This window comes from Choloepus didactylus, chromosome 6 (assembly GCF_015220235.1).
Source record: "Choloepus didactylus isolate mChoDid1 chromosome 6, mChoDid1.pri, whole genome shotgun sequence".
In the NCBI taxonomy this organism is placed as follows: Eukaryota; Metazoa; Chordata; class Mammalia; order Pilosa; family Megalonychidae; genus Choloepus; species Choloepus didactylus.
In genome coordinates this window covers 855,359-868,514 of record NC_051312.1, presented here as the reverse complement: position 1 = coordinate 868,514, position 13,156 = coordinate 855,359, and the positions used below count along the sequence as shown (strand labels likewise).

Sequence of the window (13,156 nt, the reverse complement as noted above, 5' to 3'; positions counted from 1 at the left end):
ATGTGCTTCCATCTTGGGGTGCTCTCTGGCTCTTTCACTTGTTTATCCACCCCTTCGTCGTCTTGTAGAACAGGCTGTGAGGCCTGAAGGACCAGTCCCCTAGCCTGTTCTTCTACAGGAGCATTTTGGCCACTCTTTGTTCCTGTTTTTCCCTGTGAATTTTAAAACTAGCTTATCAAGTTCCGCAGAAAAGTCTGGGGGGATTTTTACTGTAATTGCACTGACTCTGAAGATCATGTTGTGCAAATCACTCGTTTGCACTGTTGACCCTTCCTGCCTGTGCCCTAACTTCCTTGTATTTTCTTCCTTGCTGCCTGCCACAGCTTTGTGGTGTTCGCCACAGCCGCCTTGCCCGCTTCTGTTCGGTTTCTTCCTCAGCATCTTTGTGTGGGTGGGTGTGCGCTGCTGGCTCACTGTCGTGGATGGTGCCTTATAAAAATGTTCTGTTTACGGCTGGTTATAGAAGCAGAACTTACTTCTCCTCCTGATCTTGTACCCATTAGCCTTGCTGGACCTCCTGTTCTAGCAGTTTCTGTGCATATTGTTATTTCTTTCAATATGGAATATCCTCTCTCCTGTGAATAATTTTTTCTCAATTTTTATTCCTTTTCTTTCTTTTTGTTTTTGCCTGTTGCCCTGGTGAGGATCTCCAGTGTGGTGTTTTGTGCAAATGGGCGATGGGAACAAAATGAGAACACCTCTGATTTTAAGTGAAAAGCTTTACCATTTCCCCATTACGTTCTATTTAGTGTTTGCTGTATACTTTTTAGTAGACATTTTTGAAGTTCCCTCCTATTCCTAGTTTTATAAAAGTTTTTTTTGTAATTATTACAAATGCATGTTGAATATTATTAATGCTTTTTCATCATCTATTGATCGGCTCACGTGGCCTTTGTATTTTAAGCTAATGTGGTGAATGCATTGGTGGGTTTTCTAATGCTAAGTCATCTTTGCATTCATGGGGTAAAAACAACTTGGCAATGAAATATTATATTAAAACTTTTTATTTTTAATTAATTTCAAACTTACAGGAAGTTGCAGAAATAACACAAACCCCATACAGAGCACTCAGCTTACATCCCCGCCCCAGGTGCCCGGTCCAGAGTTTTAACATTTGCCACCTTTGCCCGTCATTCTGACTACCTGTCTGTTCCTGAACGTTCAGAGCAGGTGGCCCACGTCACGCTCCGCGAACACGTAACACTCCATGTGTGTTTCCTGTGGCTGGGTGTTCACTACATAATCACCTTGATTCTATGTCCCAGTAATGTCCTTCTGAGCCTTTCCTCCTCCATTCTTAGACCCCATCCAGGATCCTGTACTGCATTTAAACATGCATCTCTGTAGTTTATCTTTCTTTTTTTTTAATTGTGGAAACATATCTGCAACGTAAATCCTGTCCCTCCCCCCCAAGCACACCATTCACTGGGATTAATCACATTCATGACGTTGCGGTGCCCTCACCACCTTCCGTCTCTAGAACTTTCCCTTCACCACAAGCAGAAACCCTACCCTCATTGTGCTTTAAGCCCCCATTGCCCCTGCCCCGCTCCTGGTGACCTACAGTCTCCTTTCTGTCTCTGTGAGTTTGCACATTCTCGGGTATTTTCTTTGTGGTTACCTTGGGGCTTAAATTTACCATCCTAAATCCATAATACTCTCATTTGCTTAGATACCAGCTTAACAACTTCTATAGCAGACACAAACTATGCTTGTGTACCCTCCACTGCAACCTTTATATAGTTCTCGTCACAAATTATGTATTTGTATGTTATGAGTCTCAAACCATGGATTTATCGTTATATTTTATACATTTGCCTTTTCGATTCTGTAGCAAGTAAAAAGTGGAGTCACAAATAAAAAATACGATTGTACTGGTATTTATATTTACCCAAGTCATTTTCTTCATCGGAGATCTTTCCCATGAGGCTTCAGACAATTGTCTATTGTCCTTTCCTTCTGAGCTGCAGAACTCCCTTCAGCATCTCTTGCAGGGCCGGTCTGGTGGTAACAAGGTTTCTCAGCCTTTGTTTATCTGGGAATGTCTTAGTCCCTCCCTCATTTTTGAAAGACAGTTTTACTGGATACAGAACTCTTGGCTGGCAGTTTTTGGCATCAGCACTTTAAATGTCTTCCTGTGGCCTTCTGGCCGCCGTGGTTTCCGCTAGAAAATCGGCACCTGCTCTTACCGAGGCTCCTTGCACACGACATGCTGCTTCTCTCGTGGGCTTTCTGAATTCTCTTTATATTTTCCATTTGGCGGCTTGAATATAACATGGTGCGGTATGAGTCCATTTGGGTTTATGCCGTTTGGAGCTTCTTGTGTGTCTTAGACGTGCACACTCACGTCTTTGGTTAAACTGGGGAAGTGTTCAGCCGGTCATCCTGTGGATATCCTCCTGCCCCGTCCCCTGTCTCCTCTCCTCTGGGACTCTGCCGACGCGTGTGCTGGTGCCTGATGGTGTCCTGCTCGCCCCTCTGGGACCGAGACCACAGACCCTCCCCGGGCCCCGGCCGTGCGTCGGGTGGGCTCATGGTGAAACCGCCTGGGTCTGGTGTTCTCCTTGAAGTGACTCATTCGATTTCTGTAGTGGGAAAAGGAAAATCAGGTTTCTCTCTTTTTTTGTCTGAAGTTTTTCTGATCGTCAGCATTGGGTGTTCTAAGTCGCGTCCCCGTCGTGGCCCTGGCACCTCGGCAGACCCTCCCCCTCGCGTCGCCCCTTCGCGTTTCCTCTCCTCCCCCGTCGCTCTGTGGGTAAGGCTTTGCTCATTTTACTCCTCTTCTCAAAGAACTGTCAGCCTTGTTGATTTTGTTTATTGTATCTTGTCCGTTTCTTTAATTTCTGTTCTTTTTTCCCCTACATATTCTTTGGGCAAATTTTTGTTCTTTTTCTAACTTCTGCTGGACACTGAATTTCTTTATTTTTAGCCTTTCTTCTTTTCTCATATAAGCATTTGATGCTCTACATGTCCCTCAAAGTGCCACTTCAGCTGCTGCTTGCAAGTTTTGATGTGTGATATTTTTCCTACCATTCAGTTATAATTTTTAATTTCCAATTTGATTTTCCTTTGCCTCTTGTGTGTTTATTAGGAGGTGTGCTTCTTGCAAAATGCAAATGCCACAGCCCAGGCCCACTCACTGCTGGGGAGGCTGACGGGGTGGAGCTTGTGTGGCCCTGACATGGGCAGGGTCGTTGGCTCGCAGCCCCTCGTCCGGGAGAGCAGCCCCAGGAGACGGCTTCACACCCACCCCATTTCCTTTGCCTCGAAATGCTGACCCAAGTAGGAAAAAGAGCTTCTTTACTTCTTGTCTGTCCCTCTCTTCTTAGCCCGTAATTCCTGAGGCAAGCAACGGGCTGTTTGTTTGGTTTTGTTTAATAGACTATTTTGGGGGCATTTCTAGGAAACGTGCTCAGAAAGCGCAGAGACTTCCCCTGTTCTGCGCCTCCCCTGCTGGTTAACGGGCCGACCTCGAGGAGCCAGCACTGGTGTGTTCTCCTCGCCGAGTCCTCCGTGCTGGGCGGGTCTGTGGGTCTGACAGACGCGGGATGTCACGTCGCCAGTGTCGCGGGATCGCTGAGACCCGTGTCGCTGCCCTGAAGACCCTGTGCTCCCCCACGAGCCGACCCTGGTCTCTTCATCGTCGCGGCGGTTTTGCCTTTCCAGACGGTTCTGTGTTAGGGCCACGCAGCGTGCCGCCTTCTCAGCAGCGTTCACGGTCCCTCCGCGCCTTTTCCTGGCTTGTCTCCCGTTGCTTTTTACCCCCGGACGGCTGCACCGCGGTTTGCCCGTTCACCAGTGGAGGCGCAAAATGTTTAAATTTGTGTTTTTTGTTTTCTTTGCATTCAGTTATTTTTGTTCCTGATTTCTGATCTAATGCTTTGAGGTCACCGAATGTCGTCTGTGGCACACTGGTTCTTTGGGCCCTTGGAGACTTGCCCGGTGCCCTTCCCGGTGGCTGCCGTCCGCGAGCGTTTCCTGCGTGTGTGAGGAGCGTGTGTCTTGCTGCTGCCAGGCCTTGTGCCTGTCGTCAGATCAGTCGTTCATGGTGGTCTTAGAGCCGTCTGGATCTTTGGCGATGGTTTTTCTCCAGCCTGGTGGGGGTGGGGGGCTTGGGAAGGGGTGGCCGGGGCCCTGCAGAGGGCGGGGGGCTCAGGAGGGGGCAGCCGGGACCCAGTGGGGGGGGCTTAGGAGGGGGCAGCCGGGACCCAGTGAGGGGGGGCTCAGGAGGGGGCAGCCGGGAACCCAGTGAGGGGGGCTCAGGAGGGGGCAAGCCGGGGAACCAAGTGGGGGGGGCTCAGGAGGGGGCAGCCGGGGACCCAGTGGGGGGGGGGCCTTAGGAGGGGCAGCCGGGACCCAGTGAGGGGGGGCTCAGGAGGGGGCAGCCGGGACCCAGTGAGGGGGGGCTCAGGAGGGGGCAGCCGGGAACCAGTGGGGGGGGCTCAGGAGGGGGCAGCCGGGACCCAGTGGGGGGGGGCTTGGGAAGGGGCGGCCGGGACCCAGTGGGGGGGGCTCAGGAGGGGGCAGCCGGGACCCAGTGGGTGGGGGCTCAGGAGGGGGCAGCCGGGACCGAGTGGGTGGGGGGCTCGGGAAGGGGCAGCCGGGGCCCTGCAGAGGGCGGGGGGCTCGGGAAGGGGCAGCCGGGACCCAGTGGGGGGGGGCTCGGGAAGGGGCAGCCAGGACCCAGTGGGGGGGGGCTCGGGAGGGAGCAGCCAGGACCCCAGTGGGGGGGGGCTAGGGAAGGGGCGGCCGGGGCCCTGCAGGGGTGGCAGCAGTGGCCTTGTGTGGCTTCTCAACCTTAGAGCCAGTGTCCACGAGACATCAGATGTGGGAGTTCTTAGCGTGCACAGGACTGGTTAGCAGGGATTGTGGAAGCAGTAAGGAATTTTCTGAAAGGAAGCCGAGCTGTGTGGAGCAGGAAAGCCTGCCTGCTGCCGAGGGTCTGAGCTGGCCGCTCACTGTGATGTCAGGTGGCACTGGGGTGGGACGTGGTCGTTCAGGCGTCCAGTCCAGGTGGTGAACGTCGGGGGCTCCTGTCGCCCCATCCGCCCTCGGGTTGTGGGGTGCGGGTCACCCCGAGCTGCCAGATGCGGCCGGAAACCGTCGTGGGCACAGAGACCCAGTGGACGGTGAGGACACCAGGTGACCCTGCAGTGAGGGCCTGCACCCGCCGTGAGGGGCTTCGGGAGCAGCCTCGGATGTGTCCTGGGCGCCGGGTGGGGACGGCCGGCCCGCGGCCCTGCCGACCTCAGGACGCCCCGCTCGTCTCCGCAGCCTGGAGGGCGAGGCCGTGGGAGGGGCCCCTCAGCCTCCGTGTCCTCGGCCTCTTCCTCCGTGAGGTGGGGGTGGCAGCGGGGGGCACAGGGTCGCTCGGGACGGGGCCAGTGCGGTCGGTCGGCTCTGAGGACGGACGGCCACCACCTCGCAGGCTGCGCTTTGTCCTGGTCTCTTCTCCCTCAGTTACCAAGTTACACGTTACGCAGAGGACGCGGCCTGGGTGCCCACTGCACGCGGCACCTGCCCTGGCCGCTCGTCTGCGGGCGCCTCCGGGTCTGCGGCCTCTGTTTAAACTTCATGCCCGGGCCCTTGGCTGCCGTGGACAGCGCTGGGGTGAGGGTCCCCGCGCCCCCGTGCACGCTGGGCTGCCCCTGCTGGACGCTCCCGGAGGGCCCTGCGGTCAGGACGGCCGCACGGGGGCTGCGGGTGTTTCCGCGTCTGCCGTCCTGGTGGCTGGAAGATGAGTTCTTTGTATTAACGCGGAGACTGTGTTACTTGCCCTTTTAATTTGTCTGTGGTTTGCCTGGTTATCTCATGTGCCCATTTTTCTGCTGACACGTTCGTTTTTATTACCCAGTACTGTGAATGCCTGGATTTTCTGGGTATTGCACATGTTTTCTTCTGGGTCTTTTCATTTTTATTCTGTCTGAAGCTCTTTCCCTTCAGAAGTTTTAATTCCATGGAGTCGGGGGCTGTAGTTCTGTCATGGTGTCGGCTGCCTTCTTCAGAGGGAGCTCCCTCGGCCCAGGGGGGCGCGTTTCTCCTTCCAGGCCTGCTCTCCGCCGTGTTCCTGTCCTAACCAGCAGGGTTTATTTTTACGCACGTGAAATGAGCAGTTTCCTTTTCCCCCACATGGAGAGCAGATGCTCCTGGGCCGTGCTGGACGGCCCCCATTTCTCAGCCGGCTCCAGGCGCCATTTCTGTCTGTCTGGGCCTCCGCTCGCCCGGCAGCGGGGTCCGTGTCGGCTCCGCCACCTGCCGTTTGTGTCCGTGCCATCTTCCGAGCAGGAGCCCCGAGCCTGTCAGGGCCCGTCGAGGCGGCCGTGGGGTGTTCTCCTGCCGGACAGTCGTGCGCAGGAGTAGGTTTCTGATGCTGAGCTGACTCGCCGTCCTGGGTCCCTCCTGCATGTCCTGCTCCCCGGGTTTCTGTGCAGCAGTGGCCTTGGCGGGCGGTGGGTTGGGGTGGAAGCCATGGGGGGAGTTCAGTCCTCGCCGTCTGTGCAGACCCCGAGGCCAGACTTGCTGGGGAGCTGGGCCTGCTGGCCGCACCCAGGCCGGCCCCCTTAGCTGGACTCAGACCTCGCCTGGATCGGAGCCAGCGTGACCCGTGGTTTTCAGTTCATAGCACACGGTGCGTTTTGTACCCCAAGTGCGTGGGTCTGGACAGACGGGCCCCACACGTTCTCTGCAGGAAGCTGAGCTCAGACTGCAGTCCACCAGACGCTTTCCCGTCTGCCTCATTTTCCGAAAACCCTGGTCACCACCCATCACGGATTTTAAGGCCACTGGGCCCTGCGGAGCATCTCCTGGCACTGCCCTCCACTCCACTCACTGCCCCCGCGGTCACACCGCAGCCCCAGCCCAGCCCTGGGCGTTTGGCTTCTGCTGCACCCACGGCCCTGGGTCCTCGACTCCCCCGCCTTCCTGCTGTGTCTCAGCCGAGGCTCCGAGCCATCCTCCCCTCGGCCGCCAGGACCAGTTGCTCTTAGACACTCCTGGACGCGCTGCATCTCGTGGGCGGGTCTGTGGCTCTGGTCCACGAGAGCAGGTGGCTCCTGTGTGTGCGGACCCCAGGCGACGCCTCGGCCAGCGGCCCCCTTCTCGGAGGTTTGCTCTGTGCCCGTTTGGCCGCCTGGGCCAAGGCCTTTCCCCAGGGCTGTGACTGCTGCACCCCCAGACTTTCCTTCCGTGGTCGGCGGCCCCAGGCCCCTTGCTGTGTCGGGGTCCCCGCTGTGGACTTGTCTTCCTGCTGCTGAAACAGTCTTGTCCCCTGGGCCTCGCTCTCGCTGTCTTCTTGCTTCTCTGTCACCTGCTTCCCCGTTTGCTTTCTGCCTTCCAGGAACTCCTCAGAATGTGCGTCAGTAACAGCACTGATTCGTGTGCCCTTTCCAGAGGCTCTTTTCTGTCCTTTTAAGGAACGTGGGGCCTGCAGAGAGGTAGTGTTTTGCATAGCTTGTTGTCTTTTCCGGTTTGCTAGAGCTGCCGGGATGCAAAACACCAGAAACAGATTGGCTTTTGTAAAGGGGGTTTATTGGGTTACACAGCTACAGTCTTAAGGCCATGAAGTGTCCATCAGCAAAGGGTGCCTTCACTGGAGAAAGGCCATTGGCATCTGGGAAACCTCTGTTAGCTCGGAAGGCATGTGGCTGGTGTCTGCTTGCTCCCGGATTGCATGTCAAAAAATGGCGTTCTCCAAAGTGTTGCTCTTGGGGTGTTTTGTCCTCTCTTAGCTGCAGCTGCTCTTCGAGATGTCACTCACTTGGTTGCTCTGAGTTCCTTCTGTTTGTGAGCTCTTTTACAGGACTCCAGTGAATTAATCGAGGCCCACGCTGATGGGCGGAGCCATGTTTCCATGGAAACACTGGATCAAGAAGTCACACCCTAATCAAGGTGTCACTCACAGTTGGGTGGGTCACATCTCCATGGAAACGCGTAATCCAAATATCCAACCTAAAATCGACACTAATACTTCCTGTGTTAGGTCGGAGTCATTCAAAGATCCACACAAAGCAGCGAGTCAAAGTTTTAAGTATCAAGTTTAAGATTTATTAGAGGAAGAAAGCAGGTGGGAGCCAGCGAAAAGAAAGAAAATGGCTCTGGCTCTCTGTTTGAGAGCAGTATTTTTTAAAGGAAAAAAACCACGTGCGGAGGGAAGAGGGTCCTGTGCTTTGAGTGGGTGCTGGCTTATCAGCTTCTGAGCTGACTGGTTGCTCGGGTTCTTCTGTGATGCGCAGCTGTGTTATCTACGTGGACAGAGCAGGCCGCTCATCCTGTCCTGCTCCATCCGCCCTCTGGGGGCTGAGGCGCCCCCGTGCCTGGGATTTCTGCAACAGCCTTCAGCCCTTAGCTTATGGCGCGCGTGGTGTCTGTGAGATAAGCTGTGGGGTCCCTAGGTCAGAAATGCCTAACATATGCTAGATTCTTTTTCTGGAATCTGACAGTCTGCCCCCACAAGATTGCATTAAAGAACTGGCTTTTTCTGGGGGACATAATATATCCAAACCAGCACGCCTTTTTCAGTCAGGAGGGCACCGCCGTCGTCTGGTGGGACGTGGAGAGGAGGAGGCCCTGCTCCACAGGCTGTGTCCCCGCACGCCTGACTGTGCTTTCCCTCCCCCAGAGCGGCCCGGTCCGGCTCTTTGTACCTTACAAAAGGCGCAAGAAGGAAAATGAGATGCCCACGACGCCAGTGAAGAAGGAGTCCCCCAAAAACATCACGCTGCTCCCGGCGACAGCCGCTGCCACCTGTGAGTTCTCGTGAAGCCGCTTCCCCTCTACCAGGGGGACTTGGTCTCGGTAACTGGGAAATCTCACTTCCAAGCGAAGACGGGGGCTGGAAGGATGGAAACATCCCGTCCTACCGTCCTGTCTCCTGCTGGTGTCCGGGAGCCCCCGGTGCTGGGAAGGGTCTCTCTGCCTTCGTGCCCGAGAAGGCAATGCCGCGAGTGGGGTGTCGCCCGCCTCGTTCCTGGCTGCCCCCAGTGCTGCCTCGGCAGGCACCTCCTGCGGGGACCCTGTCCCCCGAGCGTGTCCCCCGAGCACTTTCTAGTGGGACGGACGAGGGTGGCGAGTGCCCGGGTCCCCCTGGTCCAGCTGCCAGCGGCTGCAGAGAAGGCTGCTGGTAGATGGAGTCACTTTCGGAAGGCGCATTATGTGTCACGCGTGTGCCCTTGTTAAGGAAAGGGGACGGAGGGAGAAGATCTGGCTTTTCATCTTAACCACAGAGCAGGCGGGCGGCTGCGGGGTGGGAGCCAGTCCGGGCTGGGGAGGCGGGTGTGTGGCCGCAGGGCGTCTGCTCCCTGAATGCCTGTGGCTCTCGCCCCGGCCCGGAGGGCGGCGAGCGCAGGAGGGTGGGGGCACCCGGGCCGGAGATGCCTCGGGGCGAGGCCAGGCTTTTGTCTTCAACCTGGATGAAGCTCTTTTTCCTTAATTTAAACTACAAAGTGGGTTTTTCATTTTCTCGCTAAGCAGGACATTCGGATGGTCCAAAGTTGAAATCTGTGCCCGGGCATGTGGCGGGGAGCCTGGCCCCCTGGTTTTCTTCCCCGAGGCACCAGGGTCTCCGGCCCCCCGCTTCCCCCAGGGGCACGGGTGCACGTGTGGGAGACAAGGGCTGGGCCCGCGGGTGGCCTTGCCGGGCGGCCGGGGCGGGGGCTGGAGCTGCTGCGGGTTCACGGCCGAGCTGAGCAGCCCCTCTGCCCCGCAGTCACCGTGACCCCCTCGGGGCAGATCACTACCTCTGGCGCGCTGACGTTTGACCGCGCCTCCGCCGTGGAGGCCACCGCGGTCATATCGGAGAGCCCGACACAGGGTGACGTCTTCGCTGGAGCCACAGGTGCGTGTCCGAGGCCCCCACGTGGCTGGCCAGGGCCACACCGCGCCGTTCCCGAGTGGGGCGCAGGGGCGGCAACTGGGCCGGGCCACTGGCAGGAGTGGCCTCGGCAAGAAGGCGCCCGGCGGGAGGAGGGGCCGGGAGGGCGGGATGCGGACACGGGGCTTCAGCGGCTGTGAACCCGTCCTGCTGCCAGGTGCACCCCAGACGCTGACCCAGCAAGGCTCAGCCCCCTCCGTCTTCGGTGTGGCCGTGGGCAGGGCGCAGGGAGCCCCCCTCGTGCAGCGTGGTTCGGTGTTGACGTGGCTTGGGTCTGGCTGGTCGTTTGGAAGCTGTTCCTTTCTCACACCCGTCCTGGCCCTCTGGACCGGCGTGGCCTCCTCGTTGGTAAAGCTCTCCTGGCCGCAGCCGCGGCCCCTCTGCTGCCTGTGCTGCTCTCCCGCCGCAGCAGCGAGCGGACGACTGTGGCAGAGCCGAGGGCCGCAAAGCCGGAAACCTCCACGGCTGGCCCTGTCCAAGTCTGCTGGCCCCACTGTAGACAGTGGCCGTGTGCCGCGAGTCACGCTAAAAGGAGTAAAAGGGAACAGGCGAGTTAAGGCTGTAATATATTTTATTTCGCCCAGAAGATCCCACACATTGTCAGTTCACACCAGCCTTGTCTCCGGGGCTCGTTGGCCCCGCATCACAGTGGTCACCACAGGGCAGCGCAGCTCAGCAGCTTGAGGCCACGTGTCCTGTCCCCCGCAGTGCAGGAAGCAGGTGTGCAGCCCCCGTGCCGGGGGAGCCACCCCGAGCCGCACTACCCCGGCTTCCAGGACAGCTGCCAGATCGCACCGTTCCCAGAAGCTGCCCTGCCGACGTCTCACCCTAAAATAGGTAAGCTTGGAAACACAGTGCCGGTGGCTGCTCACGGAGGGCTTTCCACAGGGAGGGGAAGTGGGCTTCTTTGGCCTGTCCGGTTTTTTTTGGTGATGCACTGGCCCAGGCAGCGCCCGGCCTGCCGGTGAGTGAGCTGTGGGAACAGAGCCGGCCCCTCGTCTTCGAAGCGTCCGGGGCTGCGCTCGCTCCAGCGGCTGTGCTGGCTGGCGGCCCCGGGCCCCTCTCAGACACCAGAAGGGCGGTGGCTTCCGCGTCTTCCTTCCTGTTTCCGTTTGTCTTAAGAATGTTGGCTGGTAGTTCCCAATACTAAGAAAACTGAAGGTTTAGTCATTTTAATGCTTTCCCTCAATAAAATCTCCCAGAACCTGGAAGAATGTGGGAAGGTGGAAGCCGTGTGCAGTGTCTCCAGGGCCGTCCCGCCCACGTCGCTCGCTGGTGCTCAGGCCCCGACGTGGGCGCGGACGTGGGGCAGGGCAGCCCGAGGTCAGCTGCCCGCGCCCTCCTCAGCAGGCGAGGCCCTGCCCGTGGGGCGCAGGGGGTGCGCGGGGCCCGCGCCTGGCTCTGAGGAGAGCGTTCGGCGAGCCGCACGCCGCCCACGCCGCCCCGACAGGTGACTGTCCCCTCGCCACCTGCCGGGCTGTTTTGTGGTTTTGTGCCCTTGTCCATAATGTTATTTTGAGCATTTCTGATTATAAAGATTTTTCCACAATTTATCTTTTCTTTGGAACACTGTCCCAGAAATAGAATTATTGGTGTATGAAGATACTGAAGAAGCAACATAACTCTTTTGCCAAAAAAAGAAAAGTAAAATGAAACATCAGGTTTTGCCGTATTTCTTCACGTTTAAGACCTCGGTGCTGGCCAGTTTGTAGGAGCTCCTGGGGCAGACGTTGGTGCCAGGGGTGGTCGGGATCCTGTCCACGAGCCATAGCGTCGTCTTCTCTTTTAAAAGGGTCCCTCTCTCTGCGTGACGCGGCTCTGGTCCTTCCAGTGCTGCGGGCGCCGGGGGGGACGTCGGCCGCCCCAGACATGTGCACGGTGCTTCCGGGGGTCTCGTCCACCCCCGTCCTGGCAGCACAGCCGCGGGACCTCACGGCCGTGGCCGTGTCCCCGCGCCGTCCTCGCAGCCTCGGGCCGTGCGCCTCGGCCAGGAGGGGGGCGTCTCAGGGTGAACCCACAGAACTGCGTTGCCGGGTCAGAGGGAACACGCAACACACTGCGAGTCGTCGCCTTTTGTGGACAGACCGTGGAGCCCGTGTCAGACATCAGTGTGGCGTCTCGGCATCACGTGGTGGCTCTGGAGTGTGGCTGATGTGCGGGGGTGTCGGCGAGCGGCCCGGTCCTGGGACACACTCACCCCACCTGGCTGTGTGCGGCTAGAGGAACAGGTGTGAAACAAACGTGGCAACGTGTGAACAGCTGGCAACTCTGGCTGGAAGTATTGTGTTGTTGCAGCTCTTCTGTAGATTTAAATATTTCAAAGTGGAAACAAATGTGATGTTTACTGACGTAAATAAACAGCTATATCGGACTCCCTGAAATGAATTCTGTGGCTAAAGTTCCTCGTTTGTTTGGTGAAGTTGGTAGTCAGTCCCCGAGGTCTCCACCCTGATAGTTTTCCTTGTAGACTGCGGGGTCCCCTGACTCCACTCCCCTTATGGGGTCTGTGCGTTTTACGCCCCTCGGTGGCCGCCTGGTGCTGGCGATTGCTGCCCAGCTGCGTCTCTGTGTTCAGTTCCTCACCCCTTCTCTCTGCTCCGCTTGCAGCTCCCGGGACATCCACGACTCCCTGTTTTATTCCATCTTTTAAAATTTTGAAACAGTCTCAAATTTACTGTTCTAGTTTGCTAATGCTGCCAGAATGCAAAGCGCCAGAGATGGATTGGCTTTTATAAAAAGAGTTTATTTGGTTACACAGTTACAGTCTTAAGCCATAAAGTGACCAAGGTAACACATCAGCAATCGGGTACCTTCACTGGAGGATGGCCAATGGTGTCCGGAAAACCTCTGTTAGCTGGGAAGGCACGTGGCTGGTGTCTGCTCCAAGTTCTGGTTTCAAAGTGGCTTTCTCCCAGAACATTCCTCTCCAGGCTTCAGCTTCTCTCTGAAATGTCACTCTCAGTTGCTCTTGGGATGTTTGTCCTCTCTTAGCTTCTCCAGAGCAAAAGTCTGCTTTCAAAGGCTGTCTCCAAAATGTCTCTGTAAGTTGAAGCTCCACTCTCAGCTCCTGTGCATTCTTCAAAGTGTCCCTCTTGGCTGTTGCTCTTCTTCAAAATGTCACTCACAGCTGCACTGAGTTCCCTCTGCCTGTCAGCTGATTTATATGGCTCCAATGATCAAGGCCCACCCTCAATGGGTGGGGCCACGCCTCCATGGAAATATGTCATCAGTGTTATCACCAACAGTTGGGTGGGGCATATTTCCATGCAAATCTAATCAGCACCAAAA

The 13,156-nt window shown here is 57.0% G+C and overlaps 1 protein-coding gene across 7 annotated transcripts in view; it reads left to right on the top strand.

The window, feature by feature from the left end:
* The window catches only part of DEAF1 (DEAF1 transcription factor), a 63,836-nt gene that overhangs the window by 38,105 nt on the left and 12,575 nt on the right, over nucleotides 1-13,156 (top strand). For 3 of the 7 annotated variants that reach the window (XM_037838041.1, XM_037838040.1, XM_037838039.1), the window contains exons 7-9: nucleotides 8,618-8,744; nucleotides 9,704-9,832; nucleotides 10,577-10,705. In XM_037838041.1, coding sequence (XP_037693969.1) covers nucleotides 8,618-8,744; nucleotides 9,704-9,832; nucleotides 10,577-10,705 — 385 coding nt within the window. Of the gene's footprint in view, nucleotides 1-8,617; nucleotides 8,745-9,703; nucleotides 9,833-10,452; nucleotides 10,706-11,661; nucleotides 12,604-13,156 lie in introns of those variants that run through there. The other 4 variants (XM_037838044.1, XM_037838043.1, XM_037838042.1 and 1 more) reach the window with 3 other exon arrangements.